At 41.1% G+C, this 23,772-nt stretch overlaps 1 protein-coding gene across 1 annotated transcript in view; it reads right to left on the minus strand.

Moving 5' to 3' along the window:
- The window catches only part of PATJ (PATJ crumbs cell polarity complex component), a 141,759-nt gene that overhangs the window by 100,874 nt on the left and 17,113 nt on the right, over positions 1 to 23,772 (minus strand). The window contains exons 15-19 of the mRNA XM_032192027.1: positions 18,420 to 18,496; positions 15,597 to 15,653; positions 14,034 to 14,168; positions 11,372 to 11,557; positions 9,541 to 9,657 (exon numbers count right to left, since the gene is read on the minus strand). Coding sequence (XP_032047918.1) covers positions 9,541 to 9,657; positions 11,372 to 11,557; positions 14,034 to 14,168; positions 15,597 to 15,653; positions 18,420 to 18,496 — 572 coding nt within the window. The remainder of the gene's footprint in view (positions 1 to 9,540; positions 9,658 to 11,371; positions 11,558 to 14,033; positions 14,169 to 15,596; positions 15,654 to 18,419; positions 18,497 to 23,772) is intronic.

A 23,772-nucleotide genomic window follows, 5' to 3' on the forward strand; every position in this document is an offset into this window, starting at 1 on the left:
GTTAACAGAGTCCTACGTGCACTGCTGCCGGTGCGTAACCCCGCTGCGGCTCCAAGTCAGGGTCCCACCGGTGACGCTCACCTCCAGCATCCACGCTCCATGAGCTATCCATAGGACACAAGTCTGGAAATACAACCAGCATGGATTACCTCTGTCACACCGGAAAATTAAGATGATTTCAATCTCTGACAGCAGAGGTTTCTGCAGCAGCCCCCAGAGGGCACTGCAGGCCCAGGGCGCCCACCCCAAGCACCCAGCCAGGAGCAGGGCGCCGGGGGCCGGCGGTGCCGCGACTCGGCTGGATGTAAGCAGCTACCACATTTTCTGGGGTTTTGTTTGTGTTTTTCTTCTTTAAAGGCTCATATGAAAATGTAAGACAAAGCCGCGGGTGACTGACATTTACTGCACAAAGTCACTCTCACTCACTCGCAGGCTATATTAGTTTTGGCACCGTGCAAGATCTAAATTCAGCTCGCCTGACTTCCTAGAATATTTTAGCTTTCTTCAAGCAACAAACTGCCTGCTGCCACACAAACACTCCTCTGAAAACACACATCAAAAATAGCATGGCAAAGAATCCCAAAAGAAACAGTTTGAAACTTTTTTTCCCTGTACCAATTTTGATTTATCTGAACAATTTTACAAGTGCCAATTTGTATACTGCAGGTTTCGGCGAGAGAGCCAAAACAAACACATGTTAGAGCTCAGAGGTCAGAGCAACCCAGCTTCATTACATTTTGCATGGGACCACTTCCAGGTCTAACATACATATACATATTTAAAACTCTCCAGTCTGCACTCGAGTACGAGAGCAGACTGGAAGACTCCGCGCACAGCACTGCAGCAAGCTGCGCGAGGAGCACACAGACAGCAACAGCTACAAGGGCCAGACGAGCGCCTGCGATGTTCATCTCACTATCAGGTAGAAGGAAGTGCATGAAACCATTTACCTGTACGCTGAGTGTAATGGAACTACTCCCAGTAGTCATCCCGGCCCTCATTTTGCCAAGTGCCACTTGCTGCACTGCAGGACCCCCTCCACAAACGCACCGACAGCCAGCTGGGTGCAGGAGTCCAGAAAGAACCAACCTGCACCCTTCTCCAAGCCCTTAAATACTTCCAGACTCGAACAGAGAAGAGGTGGAACCAGGTCTGAGCGAGCCCCAATCCCCTCCTTAACGTGGCCTCAATTTAGGCTTGAGACCCACAGTTCAAACCTTCTGCTCATTCACTTCTGCAGATTTACAGGAGCCGGTCTTCAGAACTGCCAAAGGTACTCAAAGCCTAAAAAACCCCAAACCATCCCCAAGTAAGTAACCAGCTAGTTTTTGTTACACCCACTGTGCTTCACACTGCAGCCAGGGAATTCAAGATACCGTGGGCAAGCACGCTGAAACACCAAGTGTTTAAGACTTGTTTCTCCTGCTTCCACTCACATGAGACTGAAGTGAGCAGGACTGCAGAAGGCTGAACTTTGTTGTGATGTAAGGCAAAGCACTGGAAATAAAACGTAAGTGTTTATCGATCTGCAGAGAGGGAATAAGGCAAAGCATTGCAGAAGCTCTAGGGGACAGCCAGCATTAATCAAAACCTCCGCTGTGGGAAGTGTCAGCAAAGAAGCAGGAATCCACAGAGGGGGGGAAAAACAAAAAGCGAACCAGAGCCACACCCAAAGGAGAAGAGAGAACGGGAAAACAGGAGGAGGTGGCTCCAGGGATTTCCCACAGTGGGCTTTCACCACCAGTGACCTGAAGTTGTCCAGGTGCTCTGCAGCAAGAACAAGCCCTGTGGCCAGTGACCGCTCTGTCCGTCCGTCTGTCCATCCATCCACTGGGGCCAGCGGGCACGGCACAGCCGGAGCTCCTCGGCGGCGCACCCAGGCTGTGCTGCAGGCAGCCAGGACGAGCGTCCTCGGGGAATGGCCAGAAGAAAGAGGGCTTGCTCACGGCCGTTCTTCTCAAATAAAAAAGATGAAAGATAGGCACCGACTACGGCAGTCTTGAAAGCGGCACTGTGCGGTGGGCTCACGTGCACGTCGCTATCTTTTAATTTATCAAACTTTTCAATCAACCCGAGGTTTCATCCACCTTTCATATTTGCTCTCAACACAGCTAAAGTCACAGGGATTACATTCATTAGTCTCCTAATACCTCAGACTTTCAGACTTCCATCTCCAGAAAAAAAAACAACACACTGAATGCTGACTACGGGGAAAAGCCATTGAGATAAGGGGAAAAAAACCCTGAACTCATAAGGAAATGGAAGAAAGCCACTGTGTGATGAGATAAAAGGGAGAGAGATGTGTGGGAATAGAGAGAAATACCACCGTGCCAAGGGAAAGAGTCATAACCTGCATAACCTGCAGCCAGCGGGCTTAATGCACACTCTGAGCTTGACCAGCTTTCAGATTCAAACAGTCCCTGAACTAAAAATCCACCCGGATAGTCCAAAAATCCACCTGGATAGCCAAGCGGGCAGCTCCACAGGTAGGCACGCTGACCTCAGCCCTGTTAACAACCCATGGTAGCGCAGCACACGTTGTCAAACCCAGTAGAGTTCTCCATATGGAGACCTTGCATCCTAGAGAGCAAAAGACATGAATTATGGAAAAATTGCTAAAGGAAGAGCTTCAAAAGACAAGTAGGGAGACAGGGCTGGCTGGTGGTGGTAGGTTTTGTTTTCAGTCTTTTGTTTGTTTGATTTTTTCCTCCAACAAGTGGTTGCAAATAGTGACTTGGCAACAGCATGGATGGTGGAGAAGACAGAAGGGTGAGAAAAAGGCTGCAGGGAATTTTGAGGCTACTGAGAAAACCAAGGGAGAACGGACACAAAAACTCCAAACGCAACAGTACTATTTGGATTTGGGGAGCAGCACCGCCCAGAAGGGTGAGGCATTAGGAAAACTGAATGCCTCACAGCTTCCAGGAGCGTTCAGAGTTCTTCACACTTATCCAGCAGCACCAACACACACCTCAATCTCATCGGCTCACAGCAAGACTTGGAGCTGGCTGGGTTGAGCTTTTACGTGCCCGCTGCTCCACCATCTCCACGTGCTCACCAAAAGGCTAGCACAGCTTTTAGTTAAGCAGCCCTCCACCACATAATTTCCTCTGGTCTCATCTACATTATCTTACCCTTGGTGAGATTTCCTAAGTGTTTAATAGAAACCCTAACTACAGTTTTGGCCCTTTAAATACTCTGCTTCTCTTGCAGGCAGAAGACATCTGTGGAATAACAATGAATTTCTTTGGTTTGGGGTTTTTTGTTTTTATTAAACGCTATTCTTTCTAGCAGGAAATGAAAAAGAACAACCAGATTGGTAGAATTCGGGGGAACAGGGAAAACATTTCTAAAGGTTAATAATAATACTGCTCAGTATTTACTTCAAGGATATGTGACAAACCAAAGCAAACCAGATGTTCTAAGTAACACTCTGCTCTCTCTGCACACGCAGGTATTGTTCCCAGCAGTGGCTGTTGCAGCTCACAACAGACGGGCTCTGTGTGTAGGAGCATCACCCCCAGGACACGCCACACCGCTCCATGCACAGGATCCCTTCCTACCTTCTCGCCCCAAATCAGACTGATGATTCCCTCCAGCCCAACTTCAGGGCATGCCCAAGCCCTAAAGTGCCTTCCTGCATCCCAGTTCCTCGGCTTCTCTACCTAAGCACTGTATTCCTGTGCATGTCTGTACCTCACGCTGAGATACACAGGCTCTTTGATTTCTTATTAACGTGGTTTCTGCTCTCCCAACGCCTTTAGTGCTGCTGTCCCGAGGTTTGGAAACCACTAATCACGAACATCCTAGAAACTTCACCAGGAATGTGCTCGGCTGCATTCACCAGCTCTTCAGTCCTGAAAAGTAGTATTTAAGCCGAACTCCAAGAGAATTTTTCAAAAAGCTACACTGAATTCAATACATGGCACACTATTAAGAATCATTTTACAAATGAAGCAGCTTAATATGATTTAAAGGATGCAGAACTTTCCCATAGGGGGAGAGAAGCAAATCCTCCGTGAGATGAGTACCAACACAGTTGGTACTGAGGCTTACAGAACTTTGATGTTAATGAATGTGGATGGGTTGTAGAGATGGGAGAAAAGCTGCCTTTATCAGTTTCCCCAGTACCAAGCTGATAGCCATTGTAAAACTGCTTTTTAATACAGCTGTGCCGCTTTTGCAAGTGAGCCACAGGTTTCCATCACATGATCAGGTGAAAATGTGCTTAACAAGGACATGAATATGCTGCTTTGTTCGTGACAAACTTATCGCAAGACAGACAAAGCTCAAATTATCACAAGAGGGCAAATGTTTAGGCAGCGACTTGTCCAAACATTCCAGCCTGCATCTCGCTGTTGGACAGCCCAAAATAGGAAAAAAAATCTAGCTGGATACCACCTTCCACAAATAAGACAGTTTGCTTTTCTGTGACTCTACATCTGGAGTCTGTTTGTTTGGGGTATAAGAAGCAAAAAAAAAAAGATATTTGGAGACACTTAAATTGCTTCACTTCCTGTTGTGAATGACCGCGCAGCGATTTTGTTGTAAAAAAGAAAACGCTCGTTTCCCATGCTCCCTGGGAAAAGGGCAGAACAGAACCTGCTGAATGTGCAGCGAGAAAGACTTCAGCTCGACAGCGAGAAAAAGAAATAACGATAATGAAGACAACCCCAGGAATAAGGCAGCTGTAGAGTCCCTGTAGCCAGATCACAGGAAAAACCCGCTAAGCACTGACCTGGGAGGTGAAGGCAGGCACGCTTCATGCTGCCTCAGGTCTGGGTAGCACGATGTGCTGGTGTGGACGTGCCTGGTACTACCTGCAGGGATGTGCAGGTATTTACACCCACCTTGGCCCCGTGAGCTCCTGACCCCCAGCTCTCTGGGGCAGCCGGGTGCTCGGGGACTTGCCCTCCAAGCACAGCATCTCCCAGGCGATCCTACAAGCCACGTCAAATGTCAGCCCCCTCCACTCCAAGCCTCGTCCTCTCTAGTTTCACACACTTAAAACAGCTGCTTTAAAATACTCCGACTTCAAAGCACAGTAAATTAAGCTCCACATAAAGTCCATTCAGCTTTTTGTTTAATTTGATAAAAGCTCATCAGGCCCTTCAAGTTGCCTTCTGGTCAATACTGCCTCAAGAAATCTGCGACTCAGCTACCTGTGGTTTTTCCGATATTTCTGTAAAACAGCACTGACAGAATCCCTTTGCCTGCGTGCACCAGGTCTTTGCTAAACACTGTTTCAGGGCTACACAAAGTACCCTTTACACTAATGGGAGTGCTTTTCTCTCTTAAAGTCTTCATCTTGTGTGATTTTCCTTCCCTCTCCCTCTCACCCCCTGGGACCGCAGCCGTTTTTATTCGGCATTTCTCCTGCATTTAACCTGCCGACGCACCGTGCCCTCTTCCATCTTCATTTCTTTCTACGAAAAGGGGCCGGTCTCAATAACAACAGCTCAGCTCCTGACTTGCAGGCTCGGAGGTTTAGCTCCAGGCTAGACAAAGTTACCAACAAGCTGGAAGCTTTCAAACCCGCTGGCGTAGCCCCCTGCATCACAGATGATCCCAAAGCACTCTCCAAGCTGCGCGCCGGGTCCCTCACTCACCATCAAAACCCGCTTGCCGCTAACTGTGCCAGCAACACCACATAAAAGTTAGTTAAGAGGTGAAAAAGAGAGCAACTCCTCCAAGTGAAATTACAAGGAAATTACGGGAGGTAGAGTATATTGCTTCAGAGAGAAGTTGGCCCGAGGACCGAGCAGCACACCTTTTTAATGGCCGGGGGGGGGGGAAGGTCCTTGCTCGAGGTGGAGCCGTACCAGGAGGCTGCTGCTCGGTCCCTGGTGGCACGATGCGAGGCCTTATCGCCACCAAAAGCGGGCTGCAGGCTGAGCCTCCCTCAGCGGGCCCGGCAGCCAGGCTTTATCAAGGCAAAGCACTGCCCTGCCTGAGAGCTTTGACAAGATCCCAACACAGCGGTGACAATGGGAAAATACACAGAAGGTTTCTTTCTAATGCCTCTTCGACGCTCGTTATTTAAATAAGCCATCACGGTGGGAAGGGGAAAAAAAAAAATCCATTGAAAGCAATCATTTCAAGAAACACAGCCTGAGATCAGCCCTTCCCATCTACCTCCCCCCTCAGCAAGTATCAGCCTCGCTAGCAAGGAGCCAGTTTCAAAGATTTTAACATTTCCTGCTAAGTATTTAGAAATTCAGAGATCCGTCAAAAAGGGAAAGAGATCTTTTTGTACACAGTGATCCTGTGAAGCTGAACACCACAAATACAGCCCTGTCATGACAAAAAGGCTACATCTACTCTAGGTCTCTAACGGCATCCCAAAGTTTTAGGAACACCTGAACAGCCCTCCAAAGACAGCCTTAATTAATAAATAAATAACAGAGAAGGCTCTGTTTTGAGCACCTAAATCCCTCAACGCGGACAAAAGAAAACACAGGACAAAGCAGCAATACCATTGATTTAGCATAATTGGTATAATTAATTTGTAATTAGTTCATTAAAATATATAGGCATTGGAATTATGCTTGTGCATTTCTGGGAATATCCTGTAAGCCACTTGGGATATGCTTATCATTTGTTTGATAGATGAAACATTATTAGAAAGACAGCCCATTAAAAATTCATATACCAGAGTAATAATTTCTCGATCTCAGCACTCAGTTTTCTAAGTACTCAGATGCCTCTTCTACCCTGCTAAGAGTTTTCATTAATACTGTTTGTTCAGAGCATGACACGGGGACTGCAGTGTTTCAGACAACTGAAGCATGATATCCTTTACCCCAAGCATGATGTCTGTTTTGAGAAAACAGATGACAAAAGGCATTAATGATATACTAGGAGACCATTCAGCACCACGCCGTGTCCTATAACCAAAATTAAGATGGAAAGGTGAAAAGCCTTGTGCTTCAAAATGCTTCAGAGAACGCAGTAGTAAAATACTTGCAGGGCACCCCAAGCAGCCCAGTGTCTAATTAGCATTCGTCCACTTCTGCAGCACATCTGGCTTTGCTCATTGGCAGAGCAGACCCCAGCACAAGCATGTCTGGAGGAGCAGCAGGCTTCAGGGCTTCTTAAATACTGCAGATAACAGTCACGAGTCCCCCACAAGCAGCGACTGAAATGGGCTGGTATACACCAATAGTGCAACCCAGAATATTCATATCCCCTCTGAGCTGGGTACCTAAAACCAAAGTTTCCTTAAGCATCTGTAATGGACAGAGAGAATTGCTTTGGGTGTAATCCTCAGCACCAAGAACAGCCCTTCTGCTCAGACTCACCTCTCAAAAAGTCATTCCCTCCCAACACTGCTTCCACCAACACTAATGGGAGTCTAGAAGGGTTGGTTTGTCACTGATGCACCTCTCTGAGATGCATGAAGCTAAGCCACACGCATATTCATCTCAGATTTGCTCATCGAGTAATCCTATGATTTTTTTTAGATGAACAGTGGATATAAGTGCAAACAGTGTACTTGCCACTAGAAGCCTTGAATCTCTTTTCACAAAACAAAGAGTACGTGGCTCAAAGCTTTCATTATTTTTTAAAAGGGTAATTAAAAAAAAAAAAAAAAAGAGTCAAAACCAGAGTTGGATATCCAGATCCTTTAAACCACAATTATAAACTTCACTGTAATTTTGTGCTTTTCAGCAAACTTGCTTTAGCAATTCTGAACAGTCTCCCAGTAACCACACAAATTTTTCCTCCCCTCTAATCTAGCACGGACTATTACTTGTTTTCTTTGCCCTGCACTCAAGAATATGATGGATATATTTACATAAATGCACACACAACCACAGATATCTATATAAAAATTAATCTGCAGATGATAAAAAGTGTAGAAGATCTAAGAGGCAAATCCCAAACAAAAGAGCATACTTTATGCACAAATATCTTGTCTTGAAATTATAAAGATCTGAGATTAAGTGGTTTACCACTCATTTAGAATTGATTAGAATATATTTAAATTTAGCAGAAAGTATCACAACATTGCTCATGTATTTGCATCTGTGAATAAGTAAATAAAAAGCCTGTTATTAAAGCCTTCATTAATTCTGATTATATGAGAACTTAAAAGCAAATCTGTGTATTACTGCTCTGTAAAGACTCCTAGCAACTCTACAGTAAAGCTGGCACTGTAACACAACATGTGTCAGTGAAAATGACTAACAGGATCTATTTTCAGTAATCTTAAATCACACTGGTAAAATATAGAATTAATGGTTTTGCATAATACTTCAGATATTTTTTTACTTTAACTCACCCCCAATTCATGTCCTATTGTATCAAAAGTATGATTGAATTTTATATCACTTGACATTTATGCAGAACAGTTGAATACATTTTATTGAACTATAATGTTAAGGCAACACTCAGATGTGATGTGTATATTATTATGAAGAGTGATCCAACTGTTTTATTTCCTTACAAGTATGATGGTTACAAGTTAAAAAATATACCCTGTTGACTACAAAAAATAACATTTCATTCTGATTTCAGATTTTGAGTTTCTATACATTCAATTGAAGCCAGTATTTTGGAAAGAAGGATTAACTATGGAAGAATTTTCCTCCAATTAAACACTTTTCTGTTGATTTCTAAAGAATTTAACAATTAAGCATATAACCTGCACAAAAGTGTTTCTTCTTGGACAAATCACTTTTAAGCTATAAATGGCTACTGAAAGGTTTTTTTGTTTTGGTTTGTTTTTTTATTAATACTGAAAATTCTACCTTCATCTCCAGCATGCTAGTTTAATAGTTTAAGCAGGGAGGCATAACTGAAAATTTTGTTAATTAGGTTCTTCGATCACTATTATACTAATACATTAAAGCAATTCATTAAAGCAAACTTATATTTTACAGAAACTTAGGTTTGTTACACAAATTCACCTGTGAGCCCTGACATTCCCTTTTGACTGTGAAGGGCAGTCATGGTAAAACTTTAACTTCATAACCTCTCCTTTGAAATCAGATAGCTTTGCTTTTATGGCTTGATTCAATGCCTGAAATGGTGAATCTTTCCACGACTTGAGCGGGACCACAGACTGCAGACTAGCATTGCATTTATAAATAAAAGTGATCTGGGGCAGCAAGGGCAGAAAGAAAAAAAATGATTAAATATGGTACATAAAAAGTGATGTTGCAATACCTAAGAAAGTTTCCTTGCATTCTCATAACTGAGAAGTCATTCTAAGTTAAAACAAAATAAAACAAACAAGGAAAATCAACTCCCCCAACATTTAGCCATTAAATTCAGAGTTATGAGGCAGAGTTTGATTAGAAATTTTGCACTTTATCGCAGTCAATAATCAGACTAGTTTTGAATAAGCTGCACACTATACTTTATAGAGTTGGCCTAGAAATAAATTACTTTTCCCTACAGAGTTTCGAGGGTGATGACTCCAAAGCTCCAAGGTGATGACTTGACCCAATAATCAACATCACAAAACACTTTAAGGCACCATATAAAACAAAGGATCAAAGGAATTTTTAATATTTAGTGATACAAAAAGTATACCTGATAGTCTAAAATGCTGAATCCTAAGCCATTTTTGTCTTTCTCTAGTTCAATAACCTTCACATCAGGAGACCATAATGCTAATTCCCCTTCTTCTTCTTCAGGATTAATGTCTTCCTCAGGTTTCACCTGAAAAATAAAAACTCTAGTTCAAATACTATGCTTTGGAGTTCTTTACAAGCACTATTAAAAGTTTGGTTATTATTAATGGGTAATACATGCCCTAAAATATGACCTTTTACTGAATTACAACTTCTTTGAACACCAAATCCAGTTTTAGATAGCGGTACCTTCTCCAACTTGCTGCCTTGTATACTCCCTTGCTCCTATGCCTATATGTTCTGAGCACTGCAGCCCAACCTGGCACATGAATACCTACGTATTAGACAAATTAGTCGTAGCAACATTACTAACCTGTTACATGTTGATGAACCTCAGCTGTCCCATTAGATGCATAAAGGAAAAATAAATGTCTTAGCATAAAAGGTTTAACCAGTCACAGTCAACTTATGGAAAGACCAGATATTAGAGAGATGTTCAGACACTTGTGGCATTAAATATGTAGACAACAATCTCTAAAATTGTAACTGTAAGTGCTATCTTCCCCCCCCCCCAAACAAAACAGTTTCTTTCTTTTACACCTCATCAAAAAAATTGTGAAAGAGGTATAGTTACGCAATTTAACTGTTCAGAACAGCTTCATAAACACATCTTCCAAAAAGGCATCTTTTTTTGTCTAACTTAAAATGCATGTTCTAACCTACATGATAGTTTACCAATACAATCTTTACAAACTATCAACGTATGATGTCACAAGAAAAAATGTTACAACTATAACTTCACACATTTAATTTCATTTCTTTGGACAGATATATCTAGCACACAGAGCACTACTATGATGCAAAAGGAAGGATTTTCCCCTCACACACACGCTCCATCTTGTTATTTTGTCAAAAGAAAGCAGAAATATTGTGAAACTACTCTATGGAAAACGTGACCTCCATTCATCCTGCATATCTTTGCCATAAGGCAATACAACTGACAGTCTACACATAGAAAATGTTCTCTAAAACGCAGGATCAAAAAACCACACTGGATCAAGTTGCATTTGCAACGCAAAGGGCCTTTTACAAAAAGGCATGATACTGTGCACCCTACTCTTCCATGAGACGTCCATATTTCATGTTTAACTCTCCTCCCAGAAATCCTAGCTTACAGGAGATTACATCAGAGAAGATGAGAAATCAAGGTGTAAATTCATTTTATAAATAGGAACAACCGTTACAAGCATCAAGCTCTAGTTTGAGACTTTAAGGCTTCTGCAATGGAAAGAAACACTAAACTTAATATTTTTCCAGTTCTATAAAAAACCTACTCAGAACATGGAAGTAATCAGCTAATGGGGGCAAGGATGTGATTTAGTGTAATTCAAAGCTCTCACTCACCTATTAGGTGTAAGAATGATGAATGGGATGTACACAGTCAGCATGCTAGCTTGGTGATTTACCTACCTTGTATTTATAGTACAACGAAGTTTCTCATGACCAACCTGTATAAACTGCAGTAAAAGTAACACTGCTGCAAACATGAACCATCTTTCAATGAAACACCAGCAGCCACTTACAAGCCCAAAGTCACTTAGAAGCCCAAAGGTAGCTACGTTTGCTTAGCTGTACATGACAACTGAATACAAAAACGACTTGTATAACTACAAATATATTTTAAGAAATGTTAAGACTGCTGAAAAGTCTGGATCAAACAACAAAAGAAAACTCTGTCTCTCAGAAACATGCACTTTCTCAAGGCAAAAGTTGTTGTCCTTATACCTAACTGAATGACGTGAGAAGTCTACCTTTTGTTCTGGAGGTGAAACTTCCACAATGGGTTCATCCAAAAGAGACTCACTGCCGTCATCAAAAAGTCGCCGACAGCAAACCATCGTAAAAGGAGGTGGCACTTCTTTCAGAAAGGTGATTGCCTCACGGCGTGACCTTCCATACAGCTGAACCCCATTTACCTGCACAGGAGGCAAAACACATCCACACTAAGTTATTTAAAAGGATGTCAACCAGATTCTTTTATTATTTTTGTCTATTTGTCTTTCCCAACGGCGTATGAAAATCTACTTTTACCAAGGGATTCCAGCAAAGCTTGCATAGTTTTATTAACACATGCTTCTTAAGTACACATGCATTATTATAAATGTTGAACTTCATCTGCAAGATCTTGTGACTTCTGCTACATCACATCTCTGCTCTCTTCAGCTTCCTACAACTCTTCTGCTCACCACTTTTTCTACTCCAAAGCTTTCCTGGCATTGTTATTTCATATTCACCTGCTTCTCTGATGGGCTTTTTTTTCTTTTTTTCTTTTTAGCACTAGGCTCATTTGTTGAACTTTAAAAAGAAAAATTCTATTTTCCAATTTTCCAAGAAACCACAGATCTCCCTATGCTTTAGATGGGCTCAGTTTTGTACAAGACCACACTGCAATCTCACTTTAGACATCATTTTCTTTTTTTTTCCCCATCTTTTCTTCCTACTTTTTACAGTGTAAATGTAGCTTATACTGCTGAGAAACATAGAGTTTCTCTCTTCCTAAAAGCCAACTAAGGAGAAAATTCAAAGTGTAGCTCGTCTCCAACATGGTAAGATGAACTGCCACATTTTTTTCCTGTAAGAATTGCAGCAACTGCTGAGCTATCAGGCTAATCCATTAGTTAATTATTTAAACAGAAGTATCTACGCGTAAGGATTTTTTAATGCATTGAGAGTGGCAGTGTGGTGGAAAGTTACCAGCATTTCTCAGCATATTGTGATTGATGGAGAAGAGCTACTGTGCACTCCCAAGCAGACTTGGGGACTCCCATTTCTTCTTTTCAAGCTGCCAGAAATAAGCCTCTAAACACACAAGGTGCCAAATACCCCATTCAGTTACCACAGCCCTGTAGTTACTTGCACTATCAAATAGGAGTCAGTGAAATTTCAACTAACAAAACTGGGACACAAGGAAGCAATTTACTCCTAAAAAAGAACACAATGAAATTAGTTTAAACTAGAGAAAAAAATAATAATAAATAAAAAAAAAAACCACCATGCTTTCTATCATAATTCAAACACATCATTAAAAATAATCAGCATTCAACCCTCTGCATATTAAAGAAAATTCCTGTACTGATCACATTTTAATCCCGACTGTATCAGGCCCAGGTAGAGCTGCTTGTTTGGGGAATGTGGCTGTCACTTTTTCCATTGCAAACCCATACTTAAAGGGATTTATAACTTGGCTGCAAAAACACACTCTGGGCTAAACCTGGCATACATAGCTTTAGCCCTGGAGCACATTTTTATTTTGTTGGTTATTTTTTTTCCAGCTACAGAGTAGAAAAAAAAAGTATGCTCACTAGGTCTGAACATATCTGTGAACTTAATTGTAAACACACAGTAATAAGTAGAATTGTTTAAAATATATACAATTACTGTTCCCTAAGTTACTCTATAGCACTCTTTAGCATATTGCTTTTAGTATACAATTTTTTGTTTAGTGGCCAAGAAATTTAAACAACACTTTCAGCATTCCATTAATCCTTTCCTTCAGGAATCAAGATTTCCTCCATTAAGTGATAACTGAAAAAAATGTTTTAGGTCTTATATCAGTATAAATTTTTGATGTTAAATGGTGAACAACAAGTAAAGGCAATAGAGCGGTGCAGCTACCAAATTAATCTTTCAGAAGGCCTAATTCTGTTCCCACTGATGTCAATTAAATGTTCTTTGCATCCACTAAAAAAACTCAAATTCAAAACATTCCACTAAGAGACAGTGTTCAACAGGAAATGTTAATTACTATCTGCAGGCTGAGGTGTTGACAGTTATACATACACACACAAAACAGATAATATATTTTTAATACTATTAATTGCCTATTTTTCCTGAGCTGATGGGTCCAGCCTGATTCTGATAACTTCAAAGGTGTCCCAATACCTCTTTATACATATTTAAACAAACCGATATACTACCTCGAACACGATTGTCTTTCAACACTCAACCACTAAGTTATAATGCTTAACAGGAACCATTCTTTCTGAGACTGCTGTAAATTTTTTAGAAGTGACAAATATTAAGAAAGATTACCCACCATGCAGAGTGCAAAAGCTAATGCTAAATTGCTCAAAAGGCTGAAGGATCACAGATACAAGTACATTCAATACATTCTCTCTACCCTTATGACTCCTGATAATCATATTGAACACTTCAGAAAAAAGCACGAAGTCACTAAGAGGTCACAGGAAGTCACCATTCTGTCCATAAAGGAGGAATGAAATACTGAAGAAAACAACTGTGAGACTTCCAAAGCACTGCTCTAGCTGCTTCCACAATCAACTCTTTAATTTAACTACTGCACACGCTGCAGACAAACTAAAAATTAATACGAGTCTTTTAAAGAAGGATTAAAGAATATATTAGTGTTTTTTTTTGTTGTTTTGTTTTTACCTCTAGAAGTTCATCCTCCAGTTGCAGAAGACCAAGTGTTGCAGCAGGGCCATCTGAAGCAATTGATGAGATGTAATGATGCCCATCAAACGTGTCAAGCTCAACGCCTAATCTCAAAGTGTGGATGGGTAATAGCTGTCAAAAAATGAGGCAATATGCATCTGTATCTACCATAATGTAAACACATTTGAGAGTCAACAGCTCACCAAATGAAACAAAACACCCAGTGGGATGATTAAATCTTCAATTGACCTCATCTGTGTTATAGCACAAGGGTCTATCGTTTCTCTTTGTAGACCATTTGCACAAGTCAAAACAACCTGTCAGTCCTTTGGGGGAAAAGGCAATTTGCACTATACTCTTAAATAATGTTAGCATACTGAAAAAAATGTAGGGAAGACGAGTACCACCTACAGTCTATCCTACCCAAAAGGTGAGTTTCAACAAAGCTGACAGAAATTCCGTCATCACCACTTTATACTAGATCAATAATAACAGGACCAGTTGTCTTGTTCCTTGAGGATCTACACTACTTTGGAGGTAGAAAAAGTATCCATGAAGAGCCCCCTGCGAACATCTAACAGTACTGGCATCCTTATTTCTGCAATGTAAAAATCAATCACTTTGTGTTAGCCTTTTCTCAGGTTGTTTCCCCCCCTCCAGGAAGCCTCCAACCATGAGTGTCTTTGTATTAGGAAGACTAGCATAAAAGTGATGCCTTATCCAGAAAAGACAGCAGGAATCATGGCAATCTGGGGAGAGGAGGTAAAGATAATCAGTAGTTATCTGATTCTTCAGGTTGGCAATTTTCTGACTTTTTATTACCGAAGTTGAAACACTCACTCTCCTTTGGTTTCCCCAGTTTATTTTGAATATTCAAGTCAAAGGAGTAAGCCATTGATCCTTAGCATATCCTCACAACCATTGCTTGATTATGTGCTTGTGGCCTTTCCTCACTAAGACATCCCCACGAGCATACAAATGGATCACTTACAAAAATTTGTTTTGCACAACATTAACATACGTATCAGGAACATTTATCAAAAGTTTCAGAAGACAGAAATTAATTTCAGCTCTGACCATTCCAACTAAAGGATGCCCCACCACAAGACAGGATCATTATGGCAAATCCCTCAGCAAGACCACAACACTGTTAGCAGAGTTTCAACCTCTGCTCCATCCTGTAGTGACTTTCAATAATTATTCCATAACTGAATTTTAATACAATTAAGTACCTGACAATTTGAGTCTTACATGTGTACATCCTTTTTATACCTTTCCTTAAGCTTCATCTTTTTTCTTTTTTCTTTTTTTTTCTTGTTTTCGTTTGTTTGTTTGTTTTAAGGTGCATTTTTCTTTTTTTTTTTAAAGGTGCATTTGCCCATACTATGAAAAAGTTTTGGACTGGTCCAGAAATAAGCAGGACGTGGACGGCCTCTTTTGGAAAAGCAAGACTGACAGAAAGCTGGAACCTCTCAAAATTTCTGAAATACACAAATCTTGAATTTTGAATCATTCCCTCCTGGAATTATTCTGCCATGAAGGAAATCATGCAAGTCATACCTTTGAGTACTTCTGGAGCTCTGAGTCATCCGTAATGGGCATATCCACATTCACAACCTAAAAATTGTACAGCATAACAGTTTTCAACAGCAGGACAATAAAGACATTACCAGAATTGTCAGTTCTGGACCAAAAAACAACAACAACCAAAAAAAAAAAAAAAAAAAGCTATATTTAAACAAAGTCATATTGATGCAAAATAATTTTAAATGAGTGTCAGAAAAGTGTTTTAGATGCACAACATTTACATTTAGGAATGTTGTGATTATGCACTATTAGCAGACCCTAACATTATCCTATTCTTGAAGTCTGAACGACGATTTTAGTCAAGTCCAGTAATCCTGTATAAGCACAAAATGCCATTATGTTTGACACAAATACGCACAGCAACTCGCCAATCAGAATTTGAAAAGTATGATAGCTTAAATTGTTATTACTTCAGGCTACAGAACAGCCATCTACCATCTAGACTAAACCACAATCTCTTGCAGCATGTTTCTAACATGGCTTGAAATACATTATTTTAATTACCAAATTTGAATGGAAAACGGATCATTTAGGACTCGGACAAGAAATCCCTTCAGCGTACCTTTAGTTTATTTATTTGAATAAAATAACCATAACGTTTACCACCAATTTTCTTGCAATGTTCTTCCTTAATAGAATTTATCTGTAACCTTAGAGGGTTATTTATTCAAATGTTAATTGTAGTGAGATGAAATCTATAGTGATCCAGGGCCCAAGGTTGGAGCTTGGGATACTGAAATTGAGCATGTCTAGGAGGATTGCTACACTTGTTAGAACTGGAAACATAAATAGCCTTGCAAAAATCAGGTAACTGTTTCCTTCAGGCTCCTTTTGAAGTTTCTAGTTTTACAAAGTATCTACAAAGCAATGTTACCTCTCTGCTTTTTCTTTCAGCTTAACTTTAAATAAGGCTCCCAGCATCCTGTTTTCCAGTATTGAGGGTGTTTTTCCCAAAAGACAGAATCCATTTGGTGTCTGTTCAGTTGTAACTAAATGAATCTATGACTGATAACTCCTCCGCTTGGCTCTTCACGGTTAGGTACTTGGCAACAGATACCACACGGCCATAAATCCCCACACGGGCTCCTAGGGTCTCCTTCCACTTCAGCAGGATCTCAGTTTCGTTCCCTGAGTTGGTGCCACAGAGGATTGGAAACACAGAGGCCGCGAGTGACACTAAATCCTCTCGTCAAACAGCTCGGGAATAGTGGGGGGAAGGACTCCAACTTGCGGTCACCTTCAGGGGAGGTTCAGGGAGCTGAGTGTAGGGGCGAAGCAGTGTGAACAGGGGCTGAGCAGGCTGAACTCAAGCTAAACGCTGCTACAAACACAGCCAAGCACGACCTGAGGGAGGCTCAGATAACAAAACCCGGAAGAACCCAAAACCGACTTTCCAACCAGGCTGCCATAACAGTTTCCTTCTATTATTTAACAGGCCCAACTATTAACATTTTAACAACTATTAACACTAAACGGCCTCAACTCATGCCAGGGGAGGTCCAGAGTGGATATTAGCAAGCATTTCTTCACAGACAGGGTGGTTAGGGGCTGGAACTGGCTGCCGAGGGAAGCGGTAGAGCCACAGACCCTGGAGGGATTTAAGAGGGGCATGGAGGTGGCCCTCAGGGCCACGGTGTCACCACGGACTTGGCAGTGTTTGGGTGATAGCTGGACTTGAGCTACAGGGCCTTTTCCAACAGAAACGATGCTATGATTCTCACTCCTGCCATCCCACTGGCGGCAGCTCAAGAAGAATTAGGATCAGGCAGTTTCACACACTAAGCAGGTTTTCGTCCTCTGCGGGAAGCGCGATAGTGCTAAGGGAAGAAATATCAGACTCCTGAAATGCAAGGATGGGAATATCAAGCAACTGAAGTGGGCAGCCAAACAGATTTATTACATCATGTACATAATCTTATACGAACTTCAGATCTTAAAGGAGTGCTAATGGAAAGAAGAGAAGCAAGTTTCTCAAGACAATTCTTAAAGCTACTTTAAATCTTCCAGTGAGCAATTGGAATGATGGCTACTCCGAGTAGTAAATATAAGTGTCTCTAAATCAATTGGACAAGCAATGCAAAGACAAACAGGGCATTTTGGTGGTGGCAGTGAGAATTCCTTAAGGCTTCAGAAAGAGCATTGGCTGGAGACTTTTATCTGCACTCCCTGGCTAACGCAGCCCTGAAAAGCAGTACTGAATTACAATTTCAGTCAACTCCTTATGACAGTTCATCAAAATAATCTTTTGCTTGGCAATCATTTAATACGAGGTGAAGAAATATCTAATAGGCACTGGCACCATAAAGTTACACTACCTTGAATTACTTGTTATTTTCCCAGTATGTTTGAAAATCATTCTTTCATTCTTCTAATAAAATCGTAAGATTCTTCATGAAACATGGGAGCTCTACTCTGAGCCATTTTTTCCCAGTGCACAATAAAACAAACAGATCATAAATGAAAAGATGTGTTATTTTTGTGATTTAACTGGCTGCTGTGATGTAGATTTAGAAGGACAGCTGATTTTTTTATACCTCTGTTTCTGTCTAGTTTCTATATAACAATAGTAGCCATATAAACAGATTTTTAAAATATATTAATTATACAATTTCTGTATTTCAGCCTTGATGTTAATGGAAGCAAAATTTGATGTTACTGATCTGTTCCAGACACTGAGCTGTTCTATAAACAGCCTGTAATGATAAGCTCACAGATGTGTAATTAAAAAAAAATAAAAAAAGAAAAAACACAAAAAACAACACATACATGAGTGTAGTTCATTGAAAGATAACATACCATAACTTCATATTCAGGTCCCAGCAGGTTTTCCCACTTGGATTTCAGCTCATATGCTGGAGGAAATGGGACTCTTCCTAAATATGAAAGCAAGTATTAAATTTACAAGCACATTTTACATTCAGAAGTACATTTGCTTCTAAATACTTCAATAAAAATTCAGTGTAAATAAAAGATTACAGGGAATAATCACAAAAAGGAAATTGCATTAAGCTGAGTCTATCAGTGCAAATCAAAAACGACGCTCTTAGGAAAACAATGCAAAATGTCAGCTAGTGCTAAAGTGTGATTTATTCAACTGAGTGGCAGAAGAGGTGATGCTTGCGTTGATGAGATGTGAGTTCTGTACCATATAGTACTGTAAATAAATCATTCTTTCAGGCTGCAAAATAAATTTCACACAACTGCATAATTTGTTGCTATAAAACGGCTTGCCACTCCAAGGGAGCATTATCTCCCACCAAAACGAAGCCCCTTAAGAAGCAAAACACCTGACAAGATATTGCTGGTATCAAGGAGCTGCGTAAGCACAATGCAGTCATACACTTTATTTATGCATTTGGCAGGTATGTCTAGTTTAATTAGGCCAGTAAGTAACATGAGCTTTAATATAAGCTCCAGTTCCAAACCAGTCTTCCGTGGGAACTTGGCTATCTTGACATTTATATCTTTTCAGCTTTCTTACTTATGCAACCAAGGCAGTATTACATTCATGTAAGACAATTTGACAGAGCTAGACAGCAGAAAATGACTGGCTGCCCTGCGTTTGACCTCAGCCAGAAGCTCAGCACACATATAAAGTTCCACGCTGAAGCAATGTTAACTGGTAAGAATCAAACTTTAAAACAAATTCCATCTAGCAGCCACAGCAGCAGCAACTGGGGTCTGAATTACTGAAAACTGACTTTTTTTTTTTTTCTTTCCCCCCCCCGAGTGGCTGCAATAGTTTGTCAGATGTCTAGACGAGGCACAGACCACTTGGTACTGCCGATGTCACTCTGAAATTTCGGATGTAAATTACCACCTCACATTTTGCGCACAAACTAGCAAGCAAAATACCTCGGGGGGGATTCTGAAGACACCAAGAAGCTCAGAGCCTACCTGCGAGGAAAAGCCAAGACAAACGGCATGCCTAACTGCCTTTGCTTTCAACACCTTCACAGATTGCAAAGATAAAACACGTGAGCTTTGCAATAGGATCCTCATTACATCATTTTATAACTTTGAAGTTTTCCACTCATTAAAAATAAGGATTTAAGTTAACTTATACAACATAATTATATCTCTTCCATCACTTTCTGTCATGCCAGATAGGCAAATTCTGTCTGATCTGCACCGAGAAACTACTTTGCAAAGAGCCTAACAAGTCAGATTTCTCTTGGAAATATCCAGGGCACCTTTAAACATAAGGCTCAAGGAGATTCAGATATCCAAGGTTTCTCCAGCAATTCAAGTAACTATTTGCTGTCATCAAAACCAAACCCCACCAATAATAAAAACTTGGGCTTTTAAATACAGACCACAGTTCTCTTTGAAATAAATTATCTTCTTTAAAAAGGAAAAGCCAAGCTGTCCTGAAATTCTGGGCTGTGACTTGAGGCTTTTTCCTCCGTTTGAATTTAATTGAAGTTTCTAAAGGGAAGTCATCTTTGTGAGCTGTTATCAAGCGCAGGCTGATCACTATCTTTACTTCCCAACTGTAGCAAAGACAGAGCACCAGCACATCTTTCTACTCCTTCTATTTGCAAAAATGCATAGGGACAAAAATTCATTGATTTCTTTTGCTGCTCTTAAAAACTATCACATGGACACACAGCACCTAGGCACCTGCAGTCCCCTGTGTAGCCAGATGTGGATTTTCAACTTCACCTGGAGTAATGAACCTTAGGGTCAGGCTCACAGTTCAGTTCAACAACTGAAAGCTGTGTTCAGTTGGCTGAATACAGATTTCTCTGTCATTTCTTGAACATGATACCAGAATCCACGGGTTGTTCAGAGCAGCTGTTGATGCACGTCCCCATTTGAAGTTGCCCCCTTTCTTCCTTTCTAACACCCTCTGAAGTCTTTGCTTGTAACTTCTTCAGAACCGTGGAAGGTTGGATGAAGGGCCTTGGATTAGATATATTTAATTTCAATGGTATCACCCAGGCCACTTCAAATGCTCCTTTTTCCCCCCAAACAGCTTTTTCCACATGGCAGATCGTAGGAAGTTGCTTTTTTAGTCTCTCATCCAGCTGGATTTCTCATGACCTGAGATATGTACCTCTTCTGGAATGTATAAGGCTTCAGAAATTAAAACGCTTCCCAGAGACAGCTTTCATTTGCAACAACTTCAACATATAATTACAGTCCTGTCCCTCTGCCTGCACTTCCATACAGTTTTTCCCTTCTTGTTAGATAGTGTCAAGAATAAAACGTAAGTGTATTGTAAAAATCATCTTTCCTGGTCAAAATCGCTGGCATCTTCAAAACTGGAATGCTTTCTTCTTACAATCTCTTCCAAATTTCATGAACTCACAAGGGTGTGTCCTGTGCTCTACCACCCTTCAGTAATGCATCACCTTTATCTTCCCTGCTGCTGGATGTTTTTCTCCAGACATCTTTAAGCTCCTGGCTAGCATCATCATATCTTCGGGTTTTTGAGTACTGCTGCAAGGCAAAGGGAAGCAGTTCTGCCCAGTCTGCAGTCTTGCAGATGCAGCTGTTAAGTTAATTGCCTGTAGTCTGCTAGCAGAAAGTTTCAGGCCTCATGCACATTGCATCCTAAACCATGTTGCCTTTGTAACAGCACTGTTTAATCATGGTTTTGCCTGGCCAGAATTAGTATTTAATACCTCTCCAGGAAACACAATTTAATAAGAATTTCACACAACTGGGCTTAAAAGGAAGTAATACATATTTTTATAAAACATACCTTTTGCATTAAACTTTTTAAAAGCATTTCCAGAGTTTAGTCAGAGCCTTAAATTAGCAGTATTTACTTTAGCACCATTATAATGAAGTGTCCATCACCATGTCCAAAATAAGCACCTATCTTTGGAATTTAAACTTGGCCACTAAATTCTACTTGGAGGTGAAATCTTATACATCGTATTTCAGTATGAATAAAATTTGCAACTAAGTATTTCAACCTTTTAACAAAGATATATACACACACCTATTTTATAGCTGCAAAAAGCTTTTGCAGTGCTTTGTAACTTTAAGGGTTTTTTCCCCTATGAAAAATCAGTTTAATCAAACAATGATACTTGCTTATTGTTTCATTGAAGGCCACTGATTCCTTACTCGGTTTGAAAACCATGCCCACTTCATATCCTGTAGGTCCAAGGAGGACCAGCACTACCAGATGGTATCAAGGGCAATATCCAGCTGCAAACAAACAATATCTGCAGCATTTAAATGTTGGCATCCCAAAACACACTCCACATATGAACACCTTAAGCTGTATTACCCAGGGTAAGTGGAGCTTGGACACACAGGAGAACAGAGAAATCTGTAGTATCCTTGCTGCGTGATGCACTGGGTAACGCAGTGCACATACACCACGCTGCTTCTGCAAGCAATCAGCATGGGCCCAGCCAGGAGCTAGGAATTCCAGGCAGCGAAGTATTTGCCAGAGCCGGGTGCATCTGCACCATACTCCAGAGTGCTCCAAGAAAAGGGATTATGAGGTTGGCACAAGGTTAGAAATGAGGGGGCGCCACGCATACACGTATAACTTGGTTACAAATTCCTTTAGAAATTAGGGGGGTTGGAGAATTTATGGAGAGGCAATGGATCTGTATCTGTAAGTCTGGATATATTGTGGAAATGGCTCAGAAATACACTTGGATACAAGCTGACTGTTCGGAGCACAGAGACCACTAAGGCATATCTAGATAATGTACCTTGAGACTAAGAGAGTTTGTTAGCTCTAAGCCAGGTAAAAGCAATTTCAGTTCCCCACGTAAACTGATCCTGGCACTGATAGACCACATTTGCACAGCACGAGGTATTAGGTAACAAATTCCTCCAAAAGTTCTCTTTGCATCGGGGCAGACATCTGCTGCCTGTGACACAAGATAACCCAACCACAAGCCATCAGGAACTGAGTGCAGAGATACTGCTCACTCCAGTAGAAAAAGAAAAGACTTTATGCACAGAAAGTTCCACTGTATTTGGAGAAAAAAAAAAGGACTGGGTAAATGACACAGGACAGTGTGTGTTCCTCTTCTAGTCTCTGGCATAGCGAGCCCAAGTCCTCCTGGCTCTTCTGCCCCTAAATACATCCTACTTCTAAGTCCTTAACTTTTTCCTCCAGTGTAAATACAAATCAATATGTGCTTTTCCACTCCAACTGCTAAAACAATGCTTTGATAACCTTAAATCCTAGCTACTCAGTCACCTCTGTTTTGGCTTCCTATTTCTGGGAACATGCAGAAGTCACAACAAAGGATGTCTGGTTATAAGGCTTGGACAGAAAAGTAAAACAGAATGGAGCATAGGAACTGCTAACATTTCTCTCATTTCCAGGTTGTCTTTAATACTGACAGATCTTACAGTCATAGCAAAATTGTTATTCATTGACAGCCATAATTTAGACTCCTCTATTGCATCTACATATCTAAGAAACAAGGCATAAGGATAATTTATGCTGACTTCAACACAAGCTGTAGAAATTCACCCAGAAGTTCCTGTAGATGAGGCCAGAAATCTGTAGAGGATTTGAAGCATGCCTTCTGGAAAGACCTCCAGCCTTGATTCCCAAGTCAGCTAAAAACCAAAGCAAGCCATGCCTTTGTGATCTGTCGCTATGCCCAACTGCCTTTTACTGCTAAAAACGCACGCCTAATTTCAACACCCATCCGGCCTCCAACTCCAGCCATCAGGTTTTATTGTGCCTTTGCCAGACCAGAGATTCTCGTCCTCCTACATAGGTACGTAGTCAAAAACTTCCCAGTTCAGCTAGAAAGCTCAGGACAAGCAAGCCAGAAATTGCACATCTAGAGTCTGAACTCTAGTTTCCAACAGTAGGACGGGAGGAGGCAGTACTCAGCAGTATCGGTACTACCAGATAAATCAGTTGGGTCTCAGAAGGAGCAGACAGCAAGAAGAGGCTCACTGCCAAGTGGGAAATCTCACAGGAGATGGACAGAAGCTGTGCTATGCTTTCTGCTTCTCCAGCACTCCAGGAAATATCAGCGACCAGCAGCACTACAAGCAGGATAAGCAAAAAGGAGCAAGGCAGTTATGTGGCACTTGGTACATGGTTGAGACTGATGCTCCACGTGGAAAATGACTTAAAAACAGAGATGTCACAAGATGTGATTCCCCGTCCCTGCTGCTGCAGTCCTTCGGCAAGCCCTACTCAGTC

This window comes from Aythya fuligula, chromosome 8, assembly GCF_009819795.1.
Source record: "Aythya fuligula isolate bAytFul2 chromosome 8, bAytFul2.pri, whole genome shotgun sequence".
Classification (NCBI taxonomy): Eukaryota; Metazoa; Chordata; class Aves; order Anseriformes; family Anatidae; genus Aythya; species Aythya fuligula.